This window comes from Aspergillus aculeatus (assembly GCF_001890905.1).
Source record: "Aspergillus aculeatus ATCC 16872 unplaced genomic scaffold ASPACscaffold_9, whole genome shotgun sequence".
Classification (NCBI taxonomy): domain Eukaryota; kingdom Fungi; phylum Ascomycota; class Eurotiomycetes; order Eurotiales; family Aspergillaceae; genus Aspergillus; species Aspergillus aculeatus.
Window position 1 is genome coordinate 1,202,784 of NW_017962984.1, and position 19,998 is coordinate 1,222,781.

The window sequence follows — 19,998 nt, forward strand, 5'->3', positions numbered from 1 at the left end:
AGGTCAATTGAGAATGCTTATAAGGATCGACGGGGTTTATACTCTCTCTCTCTACTCCCGGAAACTTTACTCCGTAGTTCGGACCGGAGGGGGAAATGAGCTTGGCGGATAGGCTTGGATTGAATTGAATTTACCCGGCCGGGGGGCCCTCGGGGAGCCGTTGAGGGTCGGGCGGTGTGTAGCAGGCTAGCTTGGCTGCGGCGGTGGCTGCGGCGGTGGCTGCGGCGGTAGTCAGTGGATTCTGCCTCCATCTACGTACGGAGTTATCAACACTTCATAACTACCAACTGTACCGACTTACATATCAACGTCCATCTACTGACCATCCCAATAACAACAACTCCCTCATAAACTAGCCCACTCACTCTGAATCTAAATATCCACAACCCAATAAAGCCAAAAATGCCCTCCTCCTCATCCTCATCCTCCTCCCCAGTCCTCCACCTAACCAGCTCCATCCAGATCCACGCCCCCCTCGACGCCGTCTGGTCCGCCCTCACAGACACCACCACCTGGGCCAAATGGAACCGTTTCGTGCCTGGCGTGACGATCCGCGCGCAGCCCCCTTCTCCCCTTGATGATCACACTACACCCGCAACCACAACCACACCCGCACCAGAAACAGAAACAACTCCTCCCACCACCACTCAACCCTCCCAAACACAAACACCACCACCACCAGCAGCAGCTGGTGGTGGTGGTGGTGCACTCCAAAAAGGCACCCGCATGACCTTCCACGTGAACATGCACCCATCCGCCGCGTCCACGGCGCCGCAGTCTTTCCGCAGTGTGGATAACCATGTTGGTCTTGTGGTTACGGAGTTCCTTCCGCCTTCGCCTGCTTCACACCCAGATAGCCATGGGGATGGGGATGGGGATGGTAGTCCCCGGCCTACTTCTACAGCTACAGCTACTTCTACAGCTACACCTACGGCAACCCGCAGAGCAAGAATCACCTGGGCGAACGATACCGCCTTCCAGGGCCGGGTGATGGCCGCGCTTCTGTCGGCGGAGAGGGTGCATGAGCTTGTGGAGCGGGAGGTTGTGGATGCCTCCTCTGGAAGTGTGAGGGTGGTGACGGAGGTGACGAATTGGGAGGTGCAGGAGGGGTATCTGGCGTATGTGGTCAAGTGGATGTTTGAGCGCCGGTTGGAGGAGAATTTCCGGTGCTGGGTGGAGGATCTGAAGGGTTTCGTGGAGCAGCAGCTGTAGCTGCAGGGGAAGAAGGGTTTGGGAAGGGGGAGCGAACGGGGATGCTTGAGGTGGTTTGAGGTGGTGTGAGGTGATATGAAGTGAAGGTCAAGGTGGTCGGGGAGCGAGATGGTAAGTACGTCTTAGGGTAAGTGGGTAGGTAGGTGGTAGGTTTTGTATATCAGGAACAAGGTCTGTAAAAGGCTCTTTGGGTCACTTGGATGCCTTGTCTGTGGTGACATCATGCTTGAAACCGGGCGGGTATACGTTTTGTCCTTGCTTGTGGATGGTCGTTGTTGAGCTCCAGGCTCCAACTTTTGCTCCAGCTTCAACTCCATCTCTCCCGGACATCCGTAAAGGTGGGGATAAATTGGCCAATGCAGCTCCCTAGCTGGCCCAAGCGGTCGACCAATTCGTATTCTAATTCAACTACCACGATAGCACGGCGTCTAACAATGCTATACGAGGTAAGCTTTGATGAAATCATATTATATCAGTTGAACCCCTACCTCGTATTTGCTTGTTTACGACCAGCCCCCCTGCTATTCCAAAAATTTCTACTACCATCTCCGATGTCGCGTCATTTGCTGGCATGCCCTCACTGCGCTGCACTTGACCACGCTATAAATGCAGCTGGGCAGGGAGATCTGGAAAGGCTCGCACGCAGATCTCTCCCTTCCCTGTCCTTCCACAAACAAGAAAACCACCATGTCCGGCAGCTCCACCCTCCTAGCGGCCCTTGCTGGCCGACGCTCCTACTACGCCCTACGTCGCGAATCCCCCATCCCTGACTCCAAGATTAAATCGATCCTCAATCAAATCGTGCTGCAGACCCCCTCGGCGTTCAACTCTCAGACCACACGTATCCTGGTCCTGCTGAAACAGGAGCACGGCAAGCTATGGGACATCGTCAAGGACTCCCTGCTCACCCGCATCGGGGCTGAGCGGTACCAGAAGACCGCCCCCAAGATCGACGGCTTCCGCGCCGCTTACGGCACCGTGCTCTTCTATGAGGATCAGACCGTGGTCGCAGACCATAAGGCCAAGTTCGCATCGTATGCGGAACACTTCGAGGCCTGGTCGGAACAGACCAGCGGCATGCATCAGCTGATTGCGTGGACGGCGCTCGAGACGGAAGGGTTTGGCGCCAACTTGCAACACTACAACCCTATCATCGACGATAAGGTCGCGAGCACCTTCGAGGTGCCTGCGCAGTGGAAGCTGCGGGCGCAATTGGTGTTTGGCGTGCCGGAGGGCGGACCACCACCGCCCAAGGAGAAGAAGCCCTTGGAGGAGCTCATTCGCGTGGTGGGAGATGACAGTAACTGAGGGGTAGCTCAACTGTGATGACTCGAAAGGGATCTATTTTTGGCGTGCGTCGAGGCGGGGTATCGGGGCATTGGGGCTTATCTGGTGTAAATAGTGTCCGTCATCCATAGACTTACTCTAGAGAAGGCAACGGGACGATCAGGAATGCAACTGATTTGATGGTTGAGAGAGTGATATGCTCGAGTAGCTATCGCAGACATGGGGTTGGCGACCGTTAGCCTTGGCATGGGGCTGTGTTCCCGTAGATCTGGATTGCGATGCTCTCTGTCCGAAAGCCACAAGTGACCTGTAACCGAACCAGAGTGCGCGATGCGCCATCGTGGTTGCTTGTTACTCCATCCCTGCTGCGGCGAAAGGCCGCGAATTCTCCTTGAGGCGAAACCTCGTCTGGTGATCTGGGAGCGTCCAACTTACGTATTGTACATCGTCGACAGGAAATTCATGGATTGATTTGCCAAAGTGTCTGCTGGATTCAGTGCGTGGCCTTGACACCACATCGGTCGGTCTTGCGGCCGAGATTGATTTGGACCGATATCCTGAGTATCGCATTTCGAGCGAGATCACAGGTAGTGGAACAGTGGATACAGTTCGATGGCGGGCATGAATCTCTCCGGGCCAGGTCGTTCTGCCTCCCCATTGTTTTTGGTGACCCAGAAAACAAGTCCGCCCAACCTACCGTGTTGGGAAGGGCGGGTGGAGCGCGTTTAATGGCGGCCAATTTCCATGAGTCCATGGCAGATGAGGACCCACGTGGGGGTGGAGATTGGCTGTCGAAGCCGACCACTTCCATTGATCATTCGGCGGCAATAGACAGGCCTCGAACGGAGGGATGGGTCGGGTGGTCGCAAGGAGATACTGAATGGGGGAGGGATGGAAGTTATTTGTCTCCTCTTTCTCTTCAAAGGCTCATATTAAATCTTGTAAGCACACGACTGCCGGGGAAGGCACGGTGCAGATGCGCGGTAGGGACGGAGATTGGATGGTCTGCAGGTGAGAGGGTAGCGTGCAGAGGATAGAGCAGTCGGAGGTCGATGCGCAGGACGGGGGCGTCGAGATAAGATCCCTGGGCTGGGCCGGATGAAAACAAGCAAGCACTGATACTGGTCGGACACTAGTAACGATACTATTGGAACAATCGTTCAACCATTCGGATCCTTCCTCCTGTCATTGATATGCGGGCTTTTGGTCTGCTTTTATGTAGGTCACCGTCCCCGACGAGTAGACTAGTGCAATTGTTGCAGGTTCGAGGGTGTTCGTCATGGCGTCTGCGGTAGAGAGCCGAAAAAAGAAAGGGATCAGCAGCAGATGATTAATAAAAAAGCGAAGCATTGAGGAAGGAAGGAGGAGATTTGACAGCGGGTTCAGGGTGGAGTGGAGAGGGAGAGGGAGAGGGAGTGAGGACGGACGAACTGCGCGAAATGCTCGTTCTTCGTCTCCACCGGATTTGCCCACTCCAGCCAGCCGTCGAATCCGAATGAGGTATAGTGTCCGTAGATGTACTTCTCCCGGTTGGTTTTTCGGTCTTTTTCGGTCTTTTTCCGTTCATTGTTCGATACTCACGGCCACTTCCGGTGGCCTCCAGAAGGAGTCCAGGTACAAATGAGGTACAGCCTCGTATCCTTGAGTTGATCCTCGGAACGGAGTAGTTCAAAACTCATCTTCATACTTAGAAGAGCGAAGAGAGTGGATTTTCAACTTCTCCATACTCCATAGTTATCCCGAGTCACACAGCACAGTCTGCAACAACTGCGGGGACAGACAGAAGAAATTGAGGGAAAAATAATAGACCCAATAGAACCATGTGGGGAGTCGGACCCTCTCGACCTCTTTACGCCTTTACGTCTTTTTCTCTTAGTCTACTTTATCTCTATGTGACGGTAACGGTAGCAGTTGCAATCCAATCAATCACTCAATCACTCAATCAATGGTCGAGGGACGCGCGGTGACGGTGGAATCGATTGACTCTGCCTCGTCTGTTGCGGCCATGGTTCTGCCATCACAATTAAGCTCCTTCTTTCCCCGGTCGATCCTCTTTTTTTTTTCTTTTCCTTTGACTTCCTACAAATCATAAGAATATTAATTTGGTTCTCTTCTTTTTCTTTTCTTTTGCCTCTTTTCTCCCTTGAACTTATTTTTCCTCCTCTCTTCTCTCTTTCCAATTCCCATTTTTCCTCCGTCCTTCATTCCTCCGATAATGCCTATTCAACTTCCTTGGAATCAAACCTTGCAATTACTTGACTTCCTCTGATCGCCAACACTTGATGCTGAAGTGACTCATTCCGTTAAATTCCCCTTAGATTCATTCCAACCGTTCTTCATTTGACTTTCCTTGGACACCCCGACGTCATCTCGACGAGATCGCCACCAGTCATCTTTCGCCAAAACTATAGCACTGCAGCCTATAACTTCTCCATCAGCCCCATCTCTGCAGTATCTGCAGAACTATACAAGAAGAGGGTCTTCCTCTTATCTATCTACCACCGACTCTCTTCTGATTCTACACCGAAGCTATATAAACGCTTAACATTTCCTCAAGTTTCCCCCATTTGGCGGGTTCAGATAGTGATCCATCCGAGTCGCCGCTTTTGCCGGATCCGTCGCATTCGGATCTCTGCCTCTTCAACTGCGACCACAGAAGAAAGGCTCAATAAAGATTATTTCGTCATGGCGATCACGCACATGCCTGTTCGGCTTTCCGTGTGTACTCAGCCTGAGTATGAACATACTCCTCACTCGAGCGTGCTGCGTGGACTTACTCCCCCGGTAACGCCCACCATCGACGATGACAGTCTCTCCGGCAGCGAGGTTACCGTGCATTCCAATACCTCCAGCCCCTTTCTCTCCCCGGTGGATGCCAAACCGGAGAAACTTAACGAGGAAATCTCCGATACCAAGCACTTTACCGACGATCTCGAGTACCACTACGACCCGAGAGGACGCCCGGTCGAATTTGGCCGTGGCGTCTGGAGCGTTGTATACAAAGCGTCCTCTTCTCCTGCCGTCAAATCAGGTCTTTTGACCCCTCCGAGTTCCCCAGCCGTCAAAGGCCGGGTGGTGGCTGTCAAGTCGCCTGTGAGGCGGGATGCGCATTCCGTCCTTGATGCTGAAGCCCGCGCACTGACCCGGATCAGCCGCGTAGCAGGCGCGGAGAACCATGCCGTGCCCTTCCATGGGTACATCTCCGAGTCGCATTCCATTGTCATGTCCGCCGTGCCGCTGGCGCTGTCGACCTACATTCAGGACAAGGCCGCCATCGCACAAAAGACCCGGTCCACGCAGACCATGTTCAACCCGGTTCAAGGCATGGCCCATTGGCACGTCTTGGCGGAAAAGCTCATTGCTGGCTTGGCCTGGCTGCACAGTGGTCCGCAGATGGTGCATGGTGATATCAAACCCCACAATATCCTGCTGCGATTACGTTCACCCAGTGGCCAGGATCTCGACTTGGAGTCGGACTCATTCCCATACGAGCCGCTCTTTGCCGATTTCTCGTCGGCGCACCCGATTGCCAGCCCCTCCTCACCCGAACAGTGCAGCATGGGCACAGCCCTAACCGCGCTCACGCCGCCATTCGCGGCCCCGGAATTACTCTGTGTCTCCTCCTTGACGTCACCGGATGTCGCGCCCACTCCCGAATCTGATGTCTTTTCCCTTGCCGTCAGTCTTCTCGCCGCAGCCACGGGCGATCTTCTTCTCTACCCAGGTGCCAGCAATTTACAGCGCCTGGCCATGGCTCGCGAGGGTCATCGGGTGATCGACTTCGCCCGCTCGGGCCCTAATGGTTCGCGCGTTCCTCGCGCGGGAGTTGTCGAGCAGATGATACAGCCTGCCATCGCCAAGGATCCGAGTCAGCGCATCCACCCGGATGACTGGCTGCACCTCACTGAATCCGTTCACTGATGATGCCTCCGTCACATCCTCCATCGGACAACCCTCAAACTTATCGGTCTTTTTCAATGGACCGCCGGCCATTTCTTGATTCTCTTTGGCCATTCTTACTTTTCCCCTTCTATTTTCACTCTTCTCTTTCTTCTTCGTTGACTTGGCCGGATAACCTTCTTCACTTATCTTCTTCTGCCATACTTTCAACATTCTCCGCCACTTCTTCCCTTCGCGGCATTTTCACCAGCGCCTACGATCGTTCTAATCTCTTCCCACTTTTCGATTTGACCATACAAACTATAAAAGATACCCTGTTTTAGATTTTAGATCTGCAAGGTCGACGATACATTCCGATCTTTGCGCCAACTTTTTCTTGGTCTTTTTTTTTCTATCACCTTAACATATTCTTGGCATGATTTTGGTCCTTCGGGTACCCTGTTTCCATCATTCGCTAATATGTACTATTCATGATTCCATCATGTCTATTGAAATATACCTCCCCTGCGGAGGGGTCGGTTTTTTGATTCCTTTTCTCTATTGGTATTGTAGCCTAATTCTATGAGGCGGCGATGCCAAGTCGTCATTTTGTACAAAAGCCCGTTCTTCCATGCCAATCGCCCCCCGTTGGAGGCTGCTGTGCAGTGCGGACCGCGACAGCATTTCTAGACCGTAGCCACAACAGTATATAGATGCGTAGATGCATTGGGCTGATATATCACCGGTAGTTAGGAAACCATATATAGAGAAACCTAGCGGGTGTGGAGATCCGCCTAGTCTCTGCAAGGCGATGCTCCCCAGCCAGCCCGCCTGGGGCCGGGTAAGGGGCAACTCGAGTCTGCGTGCGTCCTCCGAACACAAGCCGGAGAAGACTGTTCGGCCGTTATCCCTGATCGTGGGATTTCGAGTTCCACGGCAAGTTCTTGGTTTGTGCGGAGCGAAAGCCCGCAGACTTCCGAGAGCATTGGAGGTTTTGCTCTCGAGTCGAGTGTAGTTTGGAATATGTTTCGAGAGAGGCGAGAGAGTGTCGATGAGGGGAAGATGGTCTCTTCTCGTAGGAATGAAGAGATCCCATGTCAAGTATATCCACAAAAGGTATGCCGCGGGCCAATCGGTCGACCAAGTTCGGGTATGCTGTGGTGACGGCTCAAGAAGATATTTATACAGTATAGTATACAAGGGATCGATGTGTGAGGTTCCGCAATAGTCGCAATACCTCTTGCTCGCGCATTCTCTTTTCTTATGAGCATATCTTCTTATTTTGTTGGTTGTTCTTCGTTAGTGCTTTCCTATTTCCCAGACGCTGCAAGAGCGGACTCAGTTGAGTTTCTTGCCCTTGGTAAGATGAGTCCCCAGTCGGGAACCCGTCAATGTGGCGCCGAGGGCTCGAGCGAGCGACCGGACTGACTGACGGTGTTCGTAGTGCGAGTACTCGATGCAGATGTCCCACAGCACCGGGCAAGGGATGATGTGCACGCGCACGTCGCTGACGTCGTAGTCAAGGTTCTCCTGGAAGCACATGGCGGGGTCCAGCTGCTGCGCCGCGGCGCCGTTTTTGTCAGCAGCGGCGCCGGCACTGGGTTTGGCGATGAGGGTCTTGGGCAGGGCGTCGAAATCCGGCTTCGGGGTGCGGACGGTGTGCTGCGCCAGGCCGGGAATCGCGCGCACGCAGTCGTTGATCGATCGGCCGGGGAACACCAATGGTAGCATCTCGCCGAGGGTGAGATCGGTGCGGCCGCGATACAGGGAGAGGGTGAGGATTTCAAAGAGGTCGGCGGCGGCGGCGCGCGTCGCGGGGTCGAGGGAGAAGAGTTTGCGCGCCACGGGCGAGTTGGGGTCGGGTTCGAAGTAAAGGATGCTGCGCTTTTCGCCCTGGGGGTACGTCTCGTTGGCCTGCATGCGTAGCGGCTCAAAGGGCCGGCGGTCCCAGTGCAGCAGGGCCGCCCTGTCGCCGGAAGCCCGGGAGCGCATGTCGTCTAGCATATATCGTAGCGCGGGCCGCCATTTGGTCTGGACTTTTTTGTAATGGGCGTCGATGACTTGCTTCAAGGAGGCGATTTCAGAGAGGAGCGGCTCGAAGTCGGCGCGCGTGGTTGTCGGGCGCGCGGCCAAGCGGGCCACGTTCTTGTACAGCTCATCCAGCTGCGTCAATTTCTCGACAATGAGCCAGTTGAGGCCGTTCGCTCGGTTTTCTGAATTGATCCGAGTGATTGCGCGACCGCGGACCTTTCTGGCTGCTTCGTAATCCGGCGAACTCGATGACATCTTGTCAATCCTTTCGATTTCCTCCAGCAGCTGCGAATGGAGATCGCTCCGGATGCGGGGCTCGTAACAATGCTTTTCGGGGTCACGAGCGAGATGGGAGAGGTCCGGCGCGGGGGTTATAGGGGATGGCTCACGGCCCGGAATAGGCAGGAAACCGTTGGCCGATGCTTGTTCTGTGACACGGATGCGTTCCTCTTCAGCGTACTTGATACCCTTTACGTTGGCCCAGAAGCAAAGCTCGTCGTGTGTGGCAACCGTGACGTTGTGCAAAGCGACGTTCTCAGTCAAGATCGCGGCGCGTTTGCGGTCGCCGGGCTCGTGGGGGATTATGCCGCTAAAATCATCCTGAGGCAGTACAGCCAACAGGCGGACGGCACCGTATGAGTGCAAGCCTTGTTGCCATAGACAGGTTTCCATAAAGGAAGAAATCCATCGGGTTGTAGTCATGTGGTCTTTCGGCGAGGTAGGGCGCGTCAAGTTGGCGACCACCAGCAAGTTGGGATTGCAAGGTAGTGCCCCGCTAGTATCGGCATTCTCAGGTCCCTGCTCAGGAAAATGCTCTTTCAAAAGCTCATCCCAGGCGGAGAAGGAACGAGGGTTTGTGTCAAGCAATTTGTAGCCCTCTCCCGCCTCGGTTAGAGGCTTCAGGAACTTTTGCCAGACTTTTAAGTCCGGCTCCAACATAACATGCCGACGCGGACGAAGGAACTCGTTGACTTTCGATGAGAAGAGTCCGCAACCTGGCCATAAGTCGAGAATATCCGTGGGCGCATTGCGGCGAAGGAAAGGTGCGAGGCGCTGCATAACGTGGACTAGAAACACTCCATGATTAGCGTCGACTGGTACCTTACGAGTCGAGTGAAGGCGCAACTAACCACCAAGCTCTTCACTGACTATTTCCGGCTTCATCACATGGCGTTTTAATCGATTCTTGTGGAGATGATCGAGAATAGCAGCAGCCATGGGAAAGGTAGAGTCAGGGTCTTTCCATCGGTCTCTGCTCACCGAATTTTTCGTAGTTCGTCTTGCACCCATTCCCACCGTCTTGACCGGGAATTTTGTCGCCATTTTCGAAGGTGTTAAGGCGATAGTAGCACAACTGCCTGAGCCGAGTGCTCATCGCCAGAAGGGGCGTTATGATGCTGGTTGCGAAAGTGGAAGGAGGTTATGCAGAGCAGGGACAAAAAGAGTGAAGAGTGAAGAGCGTGGTTCGAAGAAATGCGGCGGAGGTTCCGCTCGCCGCAGCTTTAAGCTCCTCACCCACTAACGTTAATTCATCCATCATCTTATCTCCTCCGGCGTTCAAGCCGCTGCCTCTTCCGCCTCTCCTCCTCTATCCATTCCCTCCAAACATCCTCCTGTGGCAACCGAGCCTGAAGGAGTATGAACCACAACTCCAGATCATTTCTCCAAAGCTCAGCCACTCGTTGACCCTCGTTTATTGTACTACCAAGGACAGACGCTCGGTCAAGATGACCGCCCATCTGCCCCCAACAGCCGGTGCGGGGGTTTCACCTCCACAGAGCGTCGAGTCGATCACTCGCTTGGCTCAGGATTATGAATACAACCCTTCCATTCCCTTACGGTACTGGCTACGGACAGCCTCGACACTCATTAGAGAGGTACGGTATTCTTTTGACTATGCTAGCGCCGAAGTAATACTAACACAACCACCCCCGTCGTCGTTGGCAGGCTCGCATCTACGAACGAGAACAACACGAGGAACAAGCGTACCTACTACTGTTTAGACATGCTCAGCTCGTGCTGGTTCATCTGGCTGAGCATCCAGAGGCCAAGGATGAGAGTAATCGCAAAGCCTTGGTGGAGGCGGAGAAACAGGTCAAACGAAACCTGAAGGTTCTCGAGACCTTGAAGCCTCGCATAGCCAAACGCTACGAACGTTACCTCCAGTTGGTGCGCGAACGGCAGCACCGCGCCTCGGTCACAGCCGTCCCTCCAGACATTCGGCGACAACTGCCTCAAGATCCTGCGCTAGCCGGTGTTGCAAAACCCTTGGAGGCTGGAGAGAATCGCGACCTGGCCGTGAAGCTGGCCCGCACGGAGATCAGTCGCAGAGCCACGGTTCGCAAGGCCATACGCCAGGCTGGTATTTCTCCGGAGGAGGAGCAGACTCGTCGTGCAGCCGGAGTCTGGGGTGATTGGGAACATGCTTTACGCAAGGATGCTGACGATGACTTGAGCCAACGCATTCACAATGTGCGACTGAGGATGGAGGGTGGTCCGCAGGCGGAGCTTCCTGCGCCGGGTAACACTAAACATACAACGTCGTCCCGTCCGGCTGCACCAGGCAGCAGCGCGACCTACAATTATCCGAGTGTTCCCCGTCAACGGCCTGCTGATATTACCTCCACCTCCGTTCAAAAAGAGCTGCATGGTCTCTTTCCGCCTGCTTCAGGGGTCCCCGCACTGCCACCTAAAGAACTGCCTCAGGACCATGGACTGGACGAAAGGCCAGCGCCTCCGCCTCGTCCGGATATGCGCTCTCCAATTTCCACACCGGCGTTGGCACCGGCAGTTCCTGCCAAGGTACGGCCAAAGTCGGATAGTGAGACGCGCACCGACCTAGATCCGTCCAGCTTCACTTTCAAGCCGTCTGCCTACCTGGAAAATGGCACGCCATTGCGGACTCTGTTCCTCCCGCCCGAGCTACGGACACACTTCCTGTCCCTGGCCGCACCGAATACACAACGCAACCTGGAGACATGTGGGATACTTTGCGGTACATTGATTTCGAATGCCTTGTTCGTATCGCGGCTCTTGATCCCAGAGCAGACCGCCACGTCAGATACGTGTGAGACAGTGAACGAGACAGCTATCTTCGACTATTGTGACTCGGAGGATCTAATGGTGCTGGGCTGGATTCACACACACCCAACCCAGACATGTTTCATGAGCTCACGCGATTTACACACCCATTGTGGATACCAGGTAATGCTTCCGGAAAGCATAGCAATCGTATGCGCGCCGAGTAAGATGCCAGACTGGGGTGTGTTCCGATTGACTGACCCCCCGGGATTGAAGACGGTGCTCAATTGCACGCAGCCGGGCTTGTTCCATCCTCATGGAGAGGCCAATATTTATACTGACGCTCTTCGCCCCGGGCATGTATTCGAAGCCAAGGGCTTGGAGTTCGAGACCGTCGATCTACGTCCCAATGGGTCCAACTTTTAAGATGCATCGTCTAGCGAATAAGCCTATATTGAAGAAGTTTGAGTTTTCAAAGATACATTATTTAGGAGTGTTGTGGTTGGGTGGCGATCGTCGGCCTATAAGATTGAGACCAAGCCCAGATTGGCCAGTTTAGTGTCTTGCAGTGGTTACCCGGGCCCAGCCGACTTGTTGTCATCGAACTCATCCTACATGGGCTCTTACACATGAGCAAGGTGTATACACGATGCCAGCGTCGGATTTACACAACGGCGGTTTTGTCTCGGTTGGGACTCACCACCTTTTCGCCACGCTGAGCGGCATTTCTCGGCCTGCTGGGCACCCGCTCGTGATTTTTATCCCTGGCGCGGGGGATGTGGCTTCGTCCTACTGCGCCGTCGCACGTCGAATCGGCACCTTTGCGACGCTCCTGTTATACGACCGGGGTGGACTAGGCCGCAGCGAAGATGGTCCAGTTTTGGTGCTTCATCGCGCCACTACGGCCGCCCAAGAACTGCACACACTACTTGATCAGGCGCAGCTGTCACCTCCCTACCTTGTCGTCGGACATTCCTATGGCGCGATCATCGCACGCGAATTCCTTCATCTTGATCCTCGAGCAGTGGCTGGTATGGTCCTTGCGGATGGCTCGACGGAACGGCAGCCTGAGCTCTTGCAAGATCCCGAACTTGATATCTCTGCGGTGCGGGGCGGGTTGAAATTTGCACAGGTAACTGGTCTGCGAATCAACGCGCAGTTGTCGCGGGAGGAGTGGCGGACGCGGGCAAAGGATATTGCTCGCGGGCAGGAAACCTGGGCAGCCGAGGCCAATGCTTTAGTAGAGATATGTCAGACACTGGGGGCGAAAGAGCAGTATCGACACCAAGCATTAGGGGAGAAGCCGCTGTCGGTGATTCGGTGTCGTGGGTCGCTGGACTACCGAAGGATCTACGAAGCGGGTGTGGCTGCAGGCAATGGCAGTGAAGCACAGCAGAAAGCATTTGAGCGCCTGCTGGAGCGCTGGGATGGATTGGATCGAGCGATGCAAGAGGACCAGCTGCACTTGTCGAGTCAAAGCCGCCTGGTGTATTTGGAAGACTGTGGGCATCATGTCCATTTGTTGCGACCGGATGTGGTCGCTGACGAAGTACGGTGGGTGCTAGGCATGATCATAGGAGAGCAGAATCGGCGAGTTTAATTTTCATCTGGTACTATTGCGCGTAATGCTGGTGGGAAGTGACTGATGGGGTGATGGTGATGGTGGTGATGATGGTGGTGTTGGTGAGGGTATGTCATGTTGATTTAGACAATCGGATCTGACGGAGGTTTGAGAGTCAACCAGCTGTCTCGCCTTCGCTTGAGAATAGTTCCCTTCATCCATCTACTTCTTTCCACTCAAACCTAGCTGCAACTTGAGCTGGATCATCATCAGATGCTTCATACTTCGTCCGGTGCTTGCCGCGTGGAATAGTAAAAATACACTATTCCTGATCTGGCATCCCCAGGCTTGGCATTGCTTGTCGCATTTCATCTTCTCGTCTTCTCTCTCTTCACTTATCTTTTTCATGACTTGTCCTTTTCTCCCTCTCTCCATCCGACATTGCTATCCTGGCTCAGCCTTGAGACTTAGCATCTCCGAAATCTCTTCGCTCTTCGTGGGGCTACAATAATTTTGCGCTTTCTTCCTACGAAATCGCCTGCCCGCATCGCTCAAGTCGCTTGTCGCTTCCTTGCAGCTAGACGAGTCCCGCTTCGTGCGACCGCCTGAGTGAGTTCGTCCCCTGTTTTTACACCTCGATTCCTCCTACGTGTATGAACCTCGGCGGCTTCAAGCTTCGCTTATGGTCGACAGCTGTCGTCAAGACTGTATGGTGGTCACAGCCGGTGCCCCCGCTTCCCCTGCACGTGCTCCATTTGTCGAAGTGGACGGTATCTGGAGACCGAGATTGCGATGTCATAATGTCGTCTGTACGATGTGGACTGGATGTTACTTCGAGGAGCAGCGAGCTTTGGTCGCCTTTCACAGAGCTATGAAGACCTGTCACTGACCAGGAACAGAAGTCTAAGGGCACTTTCCCATAACTACTACCCTCCGTTATAACTACCGCCCACCATGCCGATGGACGCGAAGGAGATCGAACTCAAGGCCAAGGCTCTGACCAAGGCGGCCACCCAGAACGAGCCCCCCGTCAACATCGTCGCTTTGCTCAAGGAACTACAACAAGGCGTCCGAGCGACGGAGGATCTGCTGCGCTCAACGCGCGTCGGTATCATCGTCAACAAGTTCAAGCAGCACAAGGCGCCCGAGGTGGCGCGCCTGTCGAGCGAGATCGTATCGAAGTGGCGCAACGAGGTCAACAAGCAGAAGGCGGGCGCATCGCCGGGCCCCAGCCAGCGCTCGAGCAGCTCGCCGCGGCCGACCCCGAACGGCACCGCGGCCCCGACACCCTCGGATAAGGCCTCGAAGCTGTCCGTGCCGCCGGACAAGCGCACGTGGAAGGCCGACGGGGTGGACGTGAACCAGACCTCCAACCGGATCCGCGACAGCTGCATCGGCCTGATGTACGACGGGCTGTGCTTGAACGCGACGGAGGCGCCGCGGACGGTGCTGGCCAAGGCCTCGAGCGTGGAGGCGGCGGCGTTCAGCGCCTTCGGGCCGGAGACCAAGGAGCAATACCGCACCAAGATCCGCAGTCTGTACCAGAACCTGAAGAACAAGTCGAACCCGATGCTGCGCGTGCGGGTCCTGAGCGGGGAGGTCACGGCGGAGCACTTTGTCAAGATGACGCACGACGAGCTGCGGTCGGCGGAGCAGCAGGAGCGCGACCGCAAGATCCAGAAGGAGAACATGGACAAGGCGATGGTGGCGCAGGCAGAGCGCAGCATCAGTACCAGTCTGCAGTGTGGAAAGTGTGGACAGCGCAAGGTGACCTATACCGAGGCGCAGACGCGCAGTGCCGATGAACCGATGACGCTGTTCTGTACTTGTATGAATTGTGGAAAATCATGGCGGCAGTGATTCCTTTCTGTATTTTCTCATTCTGATATTGCTTTTTTGTTCTATATCTTATCTGCGACAGGGGGGCGGCGGCGTGGAGTTATTTTACCTTGGGCTGATAAAAAACATGGATGTTTTTCCTGTCGTTATTGACATTCGGTGGCTGCTTATGTCATCGTTCATAACTTGACTGCATAGACTGCACTGGCAATTGCAATCAACGTCATTCACCTTTCATTGAGCTGGAACAAGAAGTAGTGAATTGAAATACTGCTGCGCGTTAGCTCAAAAATCGAATCAAACATCTTTCTCATCATCTTCAACAACTTGAACAAGCTACCCAGCCAGCCTAACATCCAATTGACCCTAAGTTATCCTCCATTCCACATCAGCTACTTACCTACCTTCTTGAACTCTATACCACCTCATCATCAATCAACCATACAGCAACCTCCAAAAACACACCTACACCAAAAATCCAAACCTATACCCCCCCCTCTCTCTCTATCCCCACACAACCCAACCCACCCCAAGATGACCTCACAATCCTCTTCCCCCTGTTCCCAAGAAAAAATTAAGGCAATCCTCCGCAGAACCCACACCTTCCTCACGCACCTCACCACCCAAGCCCCGCTATCGCCGACCCTCCTCTCCAATTTCGCAAAGGACATCAAGATCCACGAGCACGGGCTGCCCACCCTAGCCCCCTTCCTGGGGAGAGACTACGTCGGCCTCGACGCCGCGCAACAGTACTTCGAGTGCATGGGCGCCCACCTCCGGTACGAGGGGATGCGGTTCGAGGATGAGGCGGAGTGGGTGGTGGATGGTGCGCGGGGGGTGGTGGTGGTGCGTGGGTGGGCGAGGTTTTTAGCGAATCGGACGGGGCAGGGGTGGGGGGAGGGGTTTGTTTATCGGTTGCGGTTGGATTCTGAGGATTCTGAAGGGGAGGATGGACAGGAGGGGGAGGTGAAGGTGAAGGAGTATTTTGTCTGGGCGGATACCGGGGCGGCGTATTTGGCTTTGAGGGGGGAGTTGACTGCTTGATTCTTGATGGGTTCTTATAAGGGTTTAAAGGGTTGAGGGGTTGGGTTTGGGATGAGGAGGGATTGTTTCCTATGGTGGAGGGGCCCAGGGGGGTTGTGTGTATGATTTAAAGATTTGGAGGTCTGGAGGTCGATGCAGATTATCAAAGCGCGAGTTTATGGATTGAGTGCGGGAATAAGCACAGCTACTACCTATCAGTCCTTGCCAGCGATATCCCAATCAATCCAAGCGATATTGCCTGCCTCACCCTCCGGTGTCAAGAACACCTTCTCCAGCGAATCGTACCGCTTGTACTCCTGCGCATTCAATAGGACGGCCACCCCGCCCTCCTTCCGGCCAGTGGCATTGAAGCCCGGTCCGTAGGCGCGGTACTCGGCCATCAGCGTCTGGTTGGCCGCCCACCGGTCCTCCCAGTTGATGTAGCCAGACGGCTCGATGCTGCCGTCTTCGTAGCTGTTCACGAAGATGGACCGGTGCAGCGAGTTCCAGGGCCGTCCGAGCGCACATTTGCCCTTGATCTCCGACACCAGGGACGAGTTGGCTGCGTTGACCGTCGAGTCGACGATGTACACGCCGTAGTTGTTCTCGAACGTCGTGTTGGTGCCCTTCCAGGCCGTGATGCCGCCGCCGCACGATCTCAGGAGAATGGAGGACGACTGAATCCAGGCCGTCCCAAAGCCATACAGGAAATCGGTCTGGCCGGCAATGACGGACTTGTGGAAGTAGGCATTGCCGAGTTTGCCAATGTAGACCTGGCCGGCAGCGTTTGTGGGAAGTTCAAAAGCGAGGATGAGGGGTATGAACGTACGGTGTCCTGGTAGGAGTAGAATCCAGAGTAGTAGAACCCTCCGTTGGCACGGCTGAAACTGATCGCATGGGCGGGCCCATCGCTGTACTCTGCCCACAGGTTGCGGAAGTCGATGTTGTACACTCGGAAGTCGGTGTTGCCAAACGGTGTGTCCGCAGGAACAGCAAACCCCGTGGTACCCGACCCAGTCAGACTGGCGTCCAAGGTAGGCGAGACGATCAATACGCTGGAGTAGACGTTGTCCACCGACTGGCCGGTATTGTCCTGGTTGGCAGCAGCCCAGGTGATGGTGACGCGGTTGCGAGTGGGATCGGTGAGAGCGCTGCGATCGGGTTGCTGGCCGAGCAAAGTGACAGGGCCCGGGCGCGTCAGGTTGAGTTGCTCATGGTAGGTTCCTGCAAGCACCAGAATTGTGTGGGAGGAGTTGTCATTGGGGAGGGAGGCAAACGCAGCCTGGATAGACTTGAATTGAGCGGCGGGGTGTGACGAGTTGGACACGATGATCGTGCCCTCAGGGCATTTCAGACTCGTCTGGCATGTCTCCCGAGTAGCTGTCGAGAGACGCGGCTGGAGAGCAGCCGAGTGCACAAGCAGAACGTGCAGAAGAAGCAGAAGACCACGATAGAGAAGCATCGTGACTGTGGGTGCTATCCCTGGATTCGCTGACCCCGGCGGTCCTCTTCACCGCGTCTTATATGCGGAGGCGCAAATCCGGGGTTATAGCAGAACGGGCGCTGTCAAGCTTCGGCGCCGGCTCTACCCCAGAGCACGGCTGGGGAAACCGGAGAAATCAGTCTGGGGACGGAGAATTGGATTCCGCCTGTGAGGATGACCAAGAGGTGGCGGCAGGCGAGTCGAGCATTGCGGTTGGTGGATGAGGTCGTTGGCCGAGTAGCGTGCAGAACAACAAGATTAAGTCAAGTGAAAATGAGCTCATGCGTGCACCAAGTCAATATCGGACATCGGCCTTTGCGGGAGAATCCTTAAGAGTGAGGGGAAACACGGCCTATACATTGCGGGGTTATCGCCTCATCTGGCAATGGTCAATTGCCCAGGAGCAGTCGCAATCAAGTTGATACATCGTGGAGAATCGCCCCTTTCAGTTCAATGACAAGAACGGGGGTTTTGTGGCGGTCGTCTCATTATTATTGAGTCTTGAAGACCCTCACTTGTGAGTAGCTCTCGGTCGACAGCTCACACTCATCAGAAATGCATCAACCCATGGTCAATATCTATTATACCAGGTCCTCATGATCGACTGCGAGTGCAGTCGCAGTCACACTCAATAAGACCAACAATGGCAGTGGAAAGTGGCCACTGGTTTTCAGAGTGCGCACAAGACAAGGCGTTGTACCACAGGAGGACATCCAATACCGTATATGTCGAGCAGGTATATTGCTGACGTTGGTTTGTGAGCCTACCTCAAGTCAAAATGCATGAAGAATCGTGCTATGGAGGTAACGCCTATCCAAACTGGAAGCAGAAAGTGTGTGTGGTGCTGTAAAGTTAAGCAATGGGGATTTGATGAAGTCAAAACAATCAATTTCAGCCTAAGGCACCCAGAACGTCAGCTGGTGGTAATGTGACTGCCAGCCAGAAGCCTCACAATCTCTCGTCAGCGCAATTGCATTGTTTCAAGACACTTCAAATCTCTACCATTCCCCTCATTTGAACACAAGTGCAGGCTCGATCCCGGACGAAGCGACGACCTTGAAACAGCACGCCAAGATGGTGCACCCAAACCTCGTAGAAGTCGACTCCCTCGAGGCTATCCTCCTAATCGACAATGATCTCGACCCGATGTCGACCATTGCGCCCGATACAGTTCAGGTCTCAGGCCTTATGCGTACGCTAGCCACACAATCCCCGCACGAGATCTCGGATCGCGGGGATGCACACAAGGAGCTCCAGATGGAAGATGTTTGCTGTGCTGCGCATGGTCTGTCCATTCTTGTTGTATGCCTGACGTCTCTTCAATAGTAACCTAGATCCACAGAGAAGAGACAATGACTGACCGCGAAACAGAAAGCTACTAAGGACGGCAAAAGCCATACCCTGGTGTTTGACGCGGGACCCGAAGGTAGTGTATGGGAGCGCAACGTCAAGAGACTACGACAAGACTTGTCTTCCGTGGAATTGGTCCAGTTATCGCACTGGCATCGGGATCACTCAGGTTCTCAAAATCTCTCCGATAGTCTAGCGCAGAGTTGCTAACGGTATCAGGGGGCATGACTCGAGCTATCCAGATGATCACAGAGGCTCGGCAAGCACATGGTACTGCAGGCGAACTGATCATCGACCTGCATCCAGATCGTCCAGATTACCGAGGCATGGCCATAGGGGACGACATCATCTCCCTTCAGGCTGATCCAACGTTCGAGGAACTGCAAGCAGCGGGCGGGACCATCGATAAGCGAGCTGAAGGACATACAGTTCTCGACGATTACTTCTTCATCTCAGGGGAGATACCCCGGCGGACCTCCTACGAGACGGGCTTGAGAGGCGGTATGCGGTTCAGTGCTGAGGAGAACGACTGGTTCTCCGATGAGGTCATCGCTGACGAACGGTTCTTGATGTGTAACCTAAAGGGTGAGTGTCCTTTTCTCATGCTTGGGAACTCGTATGCTCACTGAACCAGGGAGAGGAATCGTCATGTTCACCGCGTGCAGCCACGCGGGGGTCGTCAACTGTGCACGACATGCGGTTGAAATCCTCGGCGGCTCCGTGCCTCTCCATGCGGTCATCGGGGGTTTCCATCTCGCGACTAGCGAGGCAACACAGACAGAGAGTACCGTCAAGGATCTGAAGAAACTCGATCCAGCCGTTGTGCTGCCTGGACATTGCTCGGGATGGAGGGCCAAATTTGCGATTGAGAGACATATGCCTGGCACGCTGGTTCCGTGTTCTGTAGGGATGAGAATCTCGTTCTGATATATACCTACAAGACCTCAGTCTCATGCATGCCCTGTTCGTGCTTTTATCCTTAGGTTGAGGATGTTGCCATAGCTGTGATATGTGAATCACACCAAGACGCAGACTCAGGTCAAGCTTCAATATATACCATTTCACTAGGTCAAGCCGACGCTGCTGTATACCAGTACCTAGCCAGTGCAGATGCGAAACAAGAATCAGAGGAATTGGTCTATTCTCGCTGATGAAATGAAAGGTTCGGAATGAGCTAGATAGACAGACTCGCCCATATTGTTCTTTTCAATGATTATCCAGGTTCGGCCAGCCACTGGAATTAGAGCGCGTGTTGCTGTCCACGGCCGTGTAAATATACAAAATCCATCGAAGCACATGCATCTGCCAAATA

At 54.4% G+C, this 19,998-nt stretch overlaps 10 protein-coding genes across 10 annotated transcripts; 8 read left to right on the top strand and 2 right to left on the bottom strand.

Annotated features, from left to right (window-relative positions):
* Positions 1–402: 402 nt before the first annotated feature.
* Positions 403–1,212, top strand: ASPACDRAFT_61206 (uncharacterized protein; the record flags this gene model as incomplete). The annotated part of the gene is made up of 1 exon (XM_020203638.1): positions 403–1,212. One exon carries the CDS (start codon positions 403–405, stop codon positions 1,210–1,212), a length of 810 nt encoding a protein of 269 aa, XP_020055771.1.
* Positions 1,213–1,899: 687 nt separating this feature from the next.
* On the top strand, positions 1,900–2,520 carry ASPACDRAFT_44095 (uncharacterized protein; the record flags this gene model as incomplete). The annotated part of the gene is made up of 1 exon (XM_020201372.1): positions 1,900–2,520. One exon carries the CDS (start codon positions 1,900–1,902, stop codon positions 2,518–2,520), a length of 621 nt encoding a protein of 206 aa, XP_020055772.1.
* Positions 2,521–5,004: 2,484 nt separating this feature from the next.
* On the top strand, positions 5,005–6,766 carry ASPACDRAFT_79345 (protein kinase domain-containing protein). The gene has a single exon (XM_020205379.1). It carries the CDS (start codon positions 5,185–5,187, stop codon positions 6,418–6,420), a length of 1,236 nt encoding a protein of 411 aa, XP_020055773.1. The 5' UTR covers positions 5,005–5,184; the 3' UTR covers positions 6,421–6,766.
* A 950-nt stretch (positions 6,767–7,716) lies between these two features.
* Positions 7,717–9,627, bottom strand: ASPACDRAFT_44097 (uncharacterized protein; the record flags this gene model as incomplete). Its single annotated transcript, XM_020201373.1, has 2 exons — positions 7,717–9,476; positions 9,540–9,627. The coding sequence occupies 2 exons, from the start codon at positions 9,625–9,627 to the stop codon at positions 7,717–7,719; spliced, it is 1,848 nt and encodes a 615-aa protein (XP_020055774.1).
* A 509-nt stretch (positions 9,628–10,136) lies between these two features.
* ASPACDRAFT_61210 (putative endosome-associated ubiquitin isopeptidase (AmsH)) lies at positions 10,137–11,856 on the top strand (the record flags this gene model as incomplete). The annotated part of the gene is made up of 2 exons (XM_020203639.1): positions 10,137–10,286; positions 10,357–11,856. 2 exons carry the CDS (start codon positions 10,137–10,139, stop codon positions 11,854–11,856), a joined length of 1,650 nt encoding a protein of 549 aa, XP_020055775.1.
* Positions 11,857–12,079: 223 nt separating this feature from the next.
* Positions 12,080–13,030, top strand: ASPACDRAFT_44099 (alpha/beta fold hydrolase; the record flags this gene model as incomplete). Its single annotated transcript, XM_020201374.1, has 1 exon — positions 12,080–13,030. One exon carries the CDS (start codon positions 12,080–12,082, stop codon positions 13,028–13,030), a length of 951 nt encoding a protein of 316 aa, XP_020055776.1.
* Positions 13,031–13,945: 915 nt separating this feature from the next.
* On the top strand, positions 13,946–14,851 carry ASPACDRAFT_61211 (transcription elongation factor DST1; the record flags this gene model as incomplete). The annotated part of the gene is made up of 1 exon (XM_020203640.1): positions 13,946–14,851. One exon carries the CDS (start codon positions 13,946–13,948, stop codon positions 14,849–14,851), a length of 906 nt encoding a protein of 301 aa, XP_020055777.1.
* A 513-nt stretch (positions 14,852–15,364) lies between these two features.
* Positions 15,365–15,874, top strand: ASPACDRAFT_61212 (uncharacterized protein; the record flags this gene model as incomplete). The annotated part of the gene is made up of 1 exon (XM_020203641.1): positions 15,365–15,874. The coding sequence occupies one exon, from the start codon at positions 15,365–15,367 to the stop codon at positions 15,872–15,874; it is 510 nt and encodes a 169-aa protein (XP_020055778.1).
* Positions 15,875–16,068: 194 nt separating this feature from the next.
* On the bottom strand, positions 16,069–17,315 carry ASPACDRAFT_29881 (putative pectin methylesterase; the record flags this gene model as incomplete). Its single annotated transcript, XM_020199673.1, has 2 exons — positions 16,069–16,626; positions 16,683–17,315. 2 exons carry the CDS (start codon positions 17,313–17,315, stop codon positions 16,069–16,071), a joined length of 1,191 nt encoding a protein of 396 aa, XP_020055779.1.
* Positions 17,316–18,518: 1,203 nt separating this feature from the next.
* Positions 18,519–19,744, top strand: ASPACDRAFT_79349 (MBL fold metallo-hydrolase). The gene is made up of 4 exons (XM_020205380.1): positions 18,519–18,638; positions 18,708–18,855; positions 18,906–19,271; positions 19,321–19,744. The coding sequence occupies exons 1-4, from the start codon at positions 18,525–18,527 to the stop codon at positions 19,611–19,613; spliced, it is 921 nt and encodes a 306-aa protein (XP_020055780.1). The 5' UTR covers positions 18,519–18,524; the 3' UTR covers positions 19,614–19,744.
* The last annotated feature ends 254 nt before the right edge of the window (positions 19,745–19,998 follow it).

Excerpts from the sequence above, each read along its gene's own strand:
- ASPACDRAFT_79345 (XM_020205379.1), top strand. The coding sequence starts at position 5,185 with ATGGCGATCACGCACATGCCTGTTCGGCTTTCCGTGTGTACTCAGCCT.
- ASPACDRAFT_79349 (XM_020205380.1), top strand. The coding sequence starts at position 18,525 with ATGCGTACGCTAGCCACACAATCCCCGCACGAGATCTCGGATCGCGGG. Across the intron at positions 18,639-18,707 it reads ATGGTCTGTCCATTCTTGTT|AAAGCTACTAAGGACGGCAA; the intron begins GTATGCCTGACG and ends ACCGCGAAACAG. Across the intron at positions 19,272-19,320 it reads CTTGATGTGTAACCTAAAGG|GGAGAGGAATCGTCATGTTC; the intron begins GTGAGTGTCCTT and ends TCACTGAACCAG.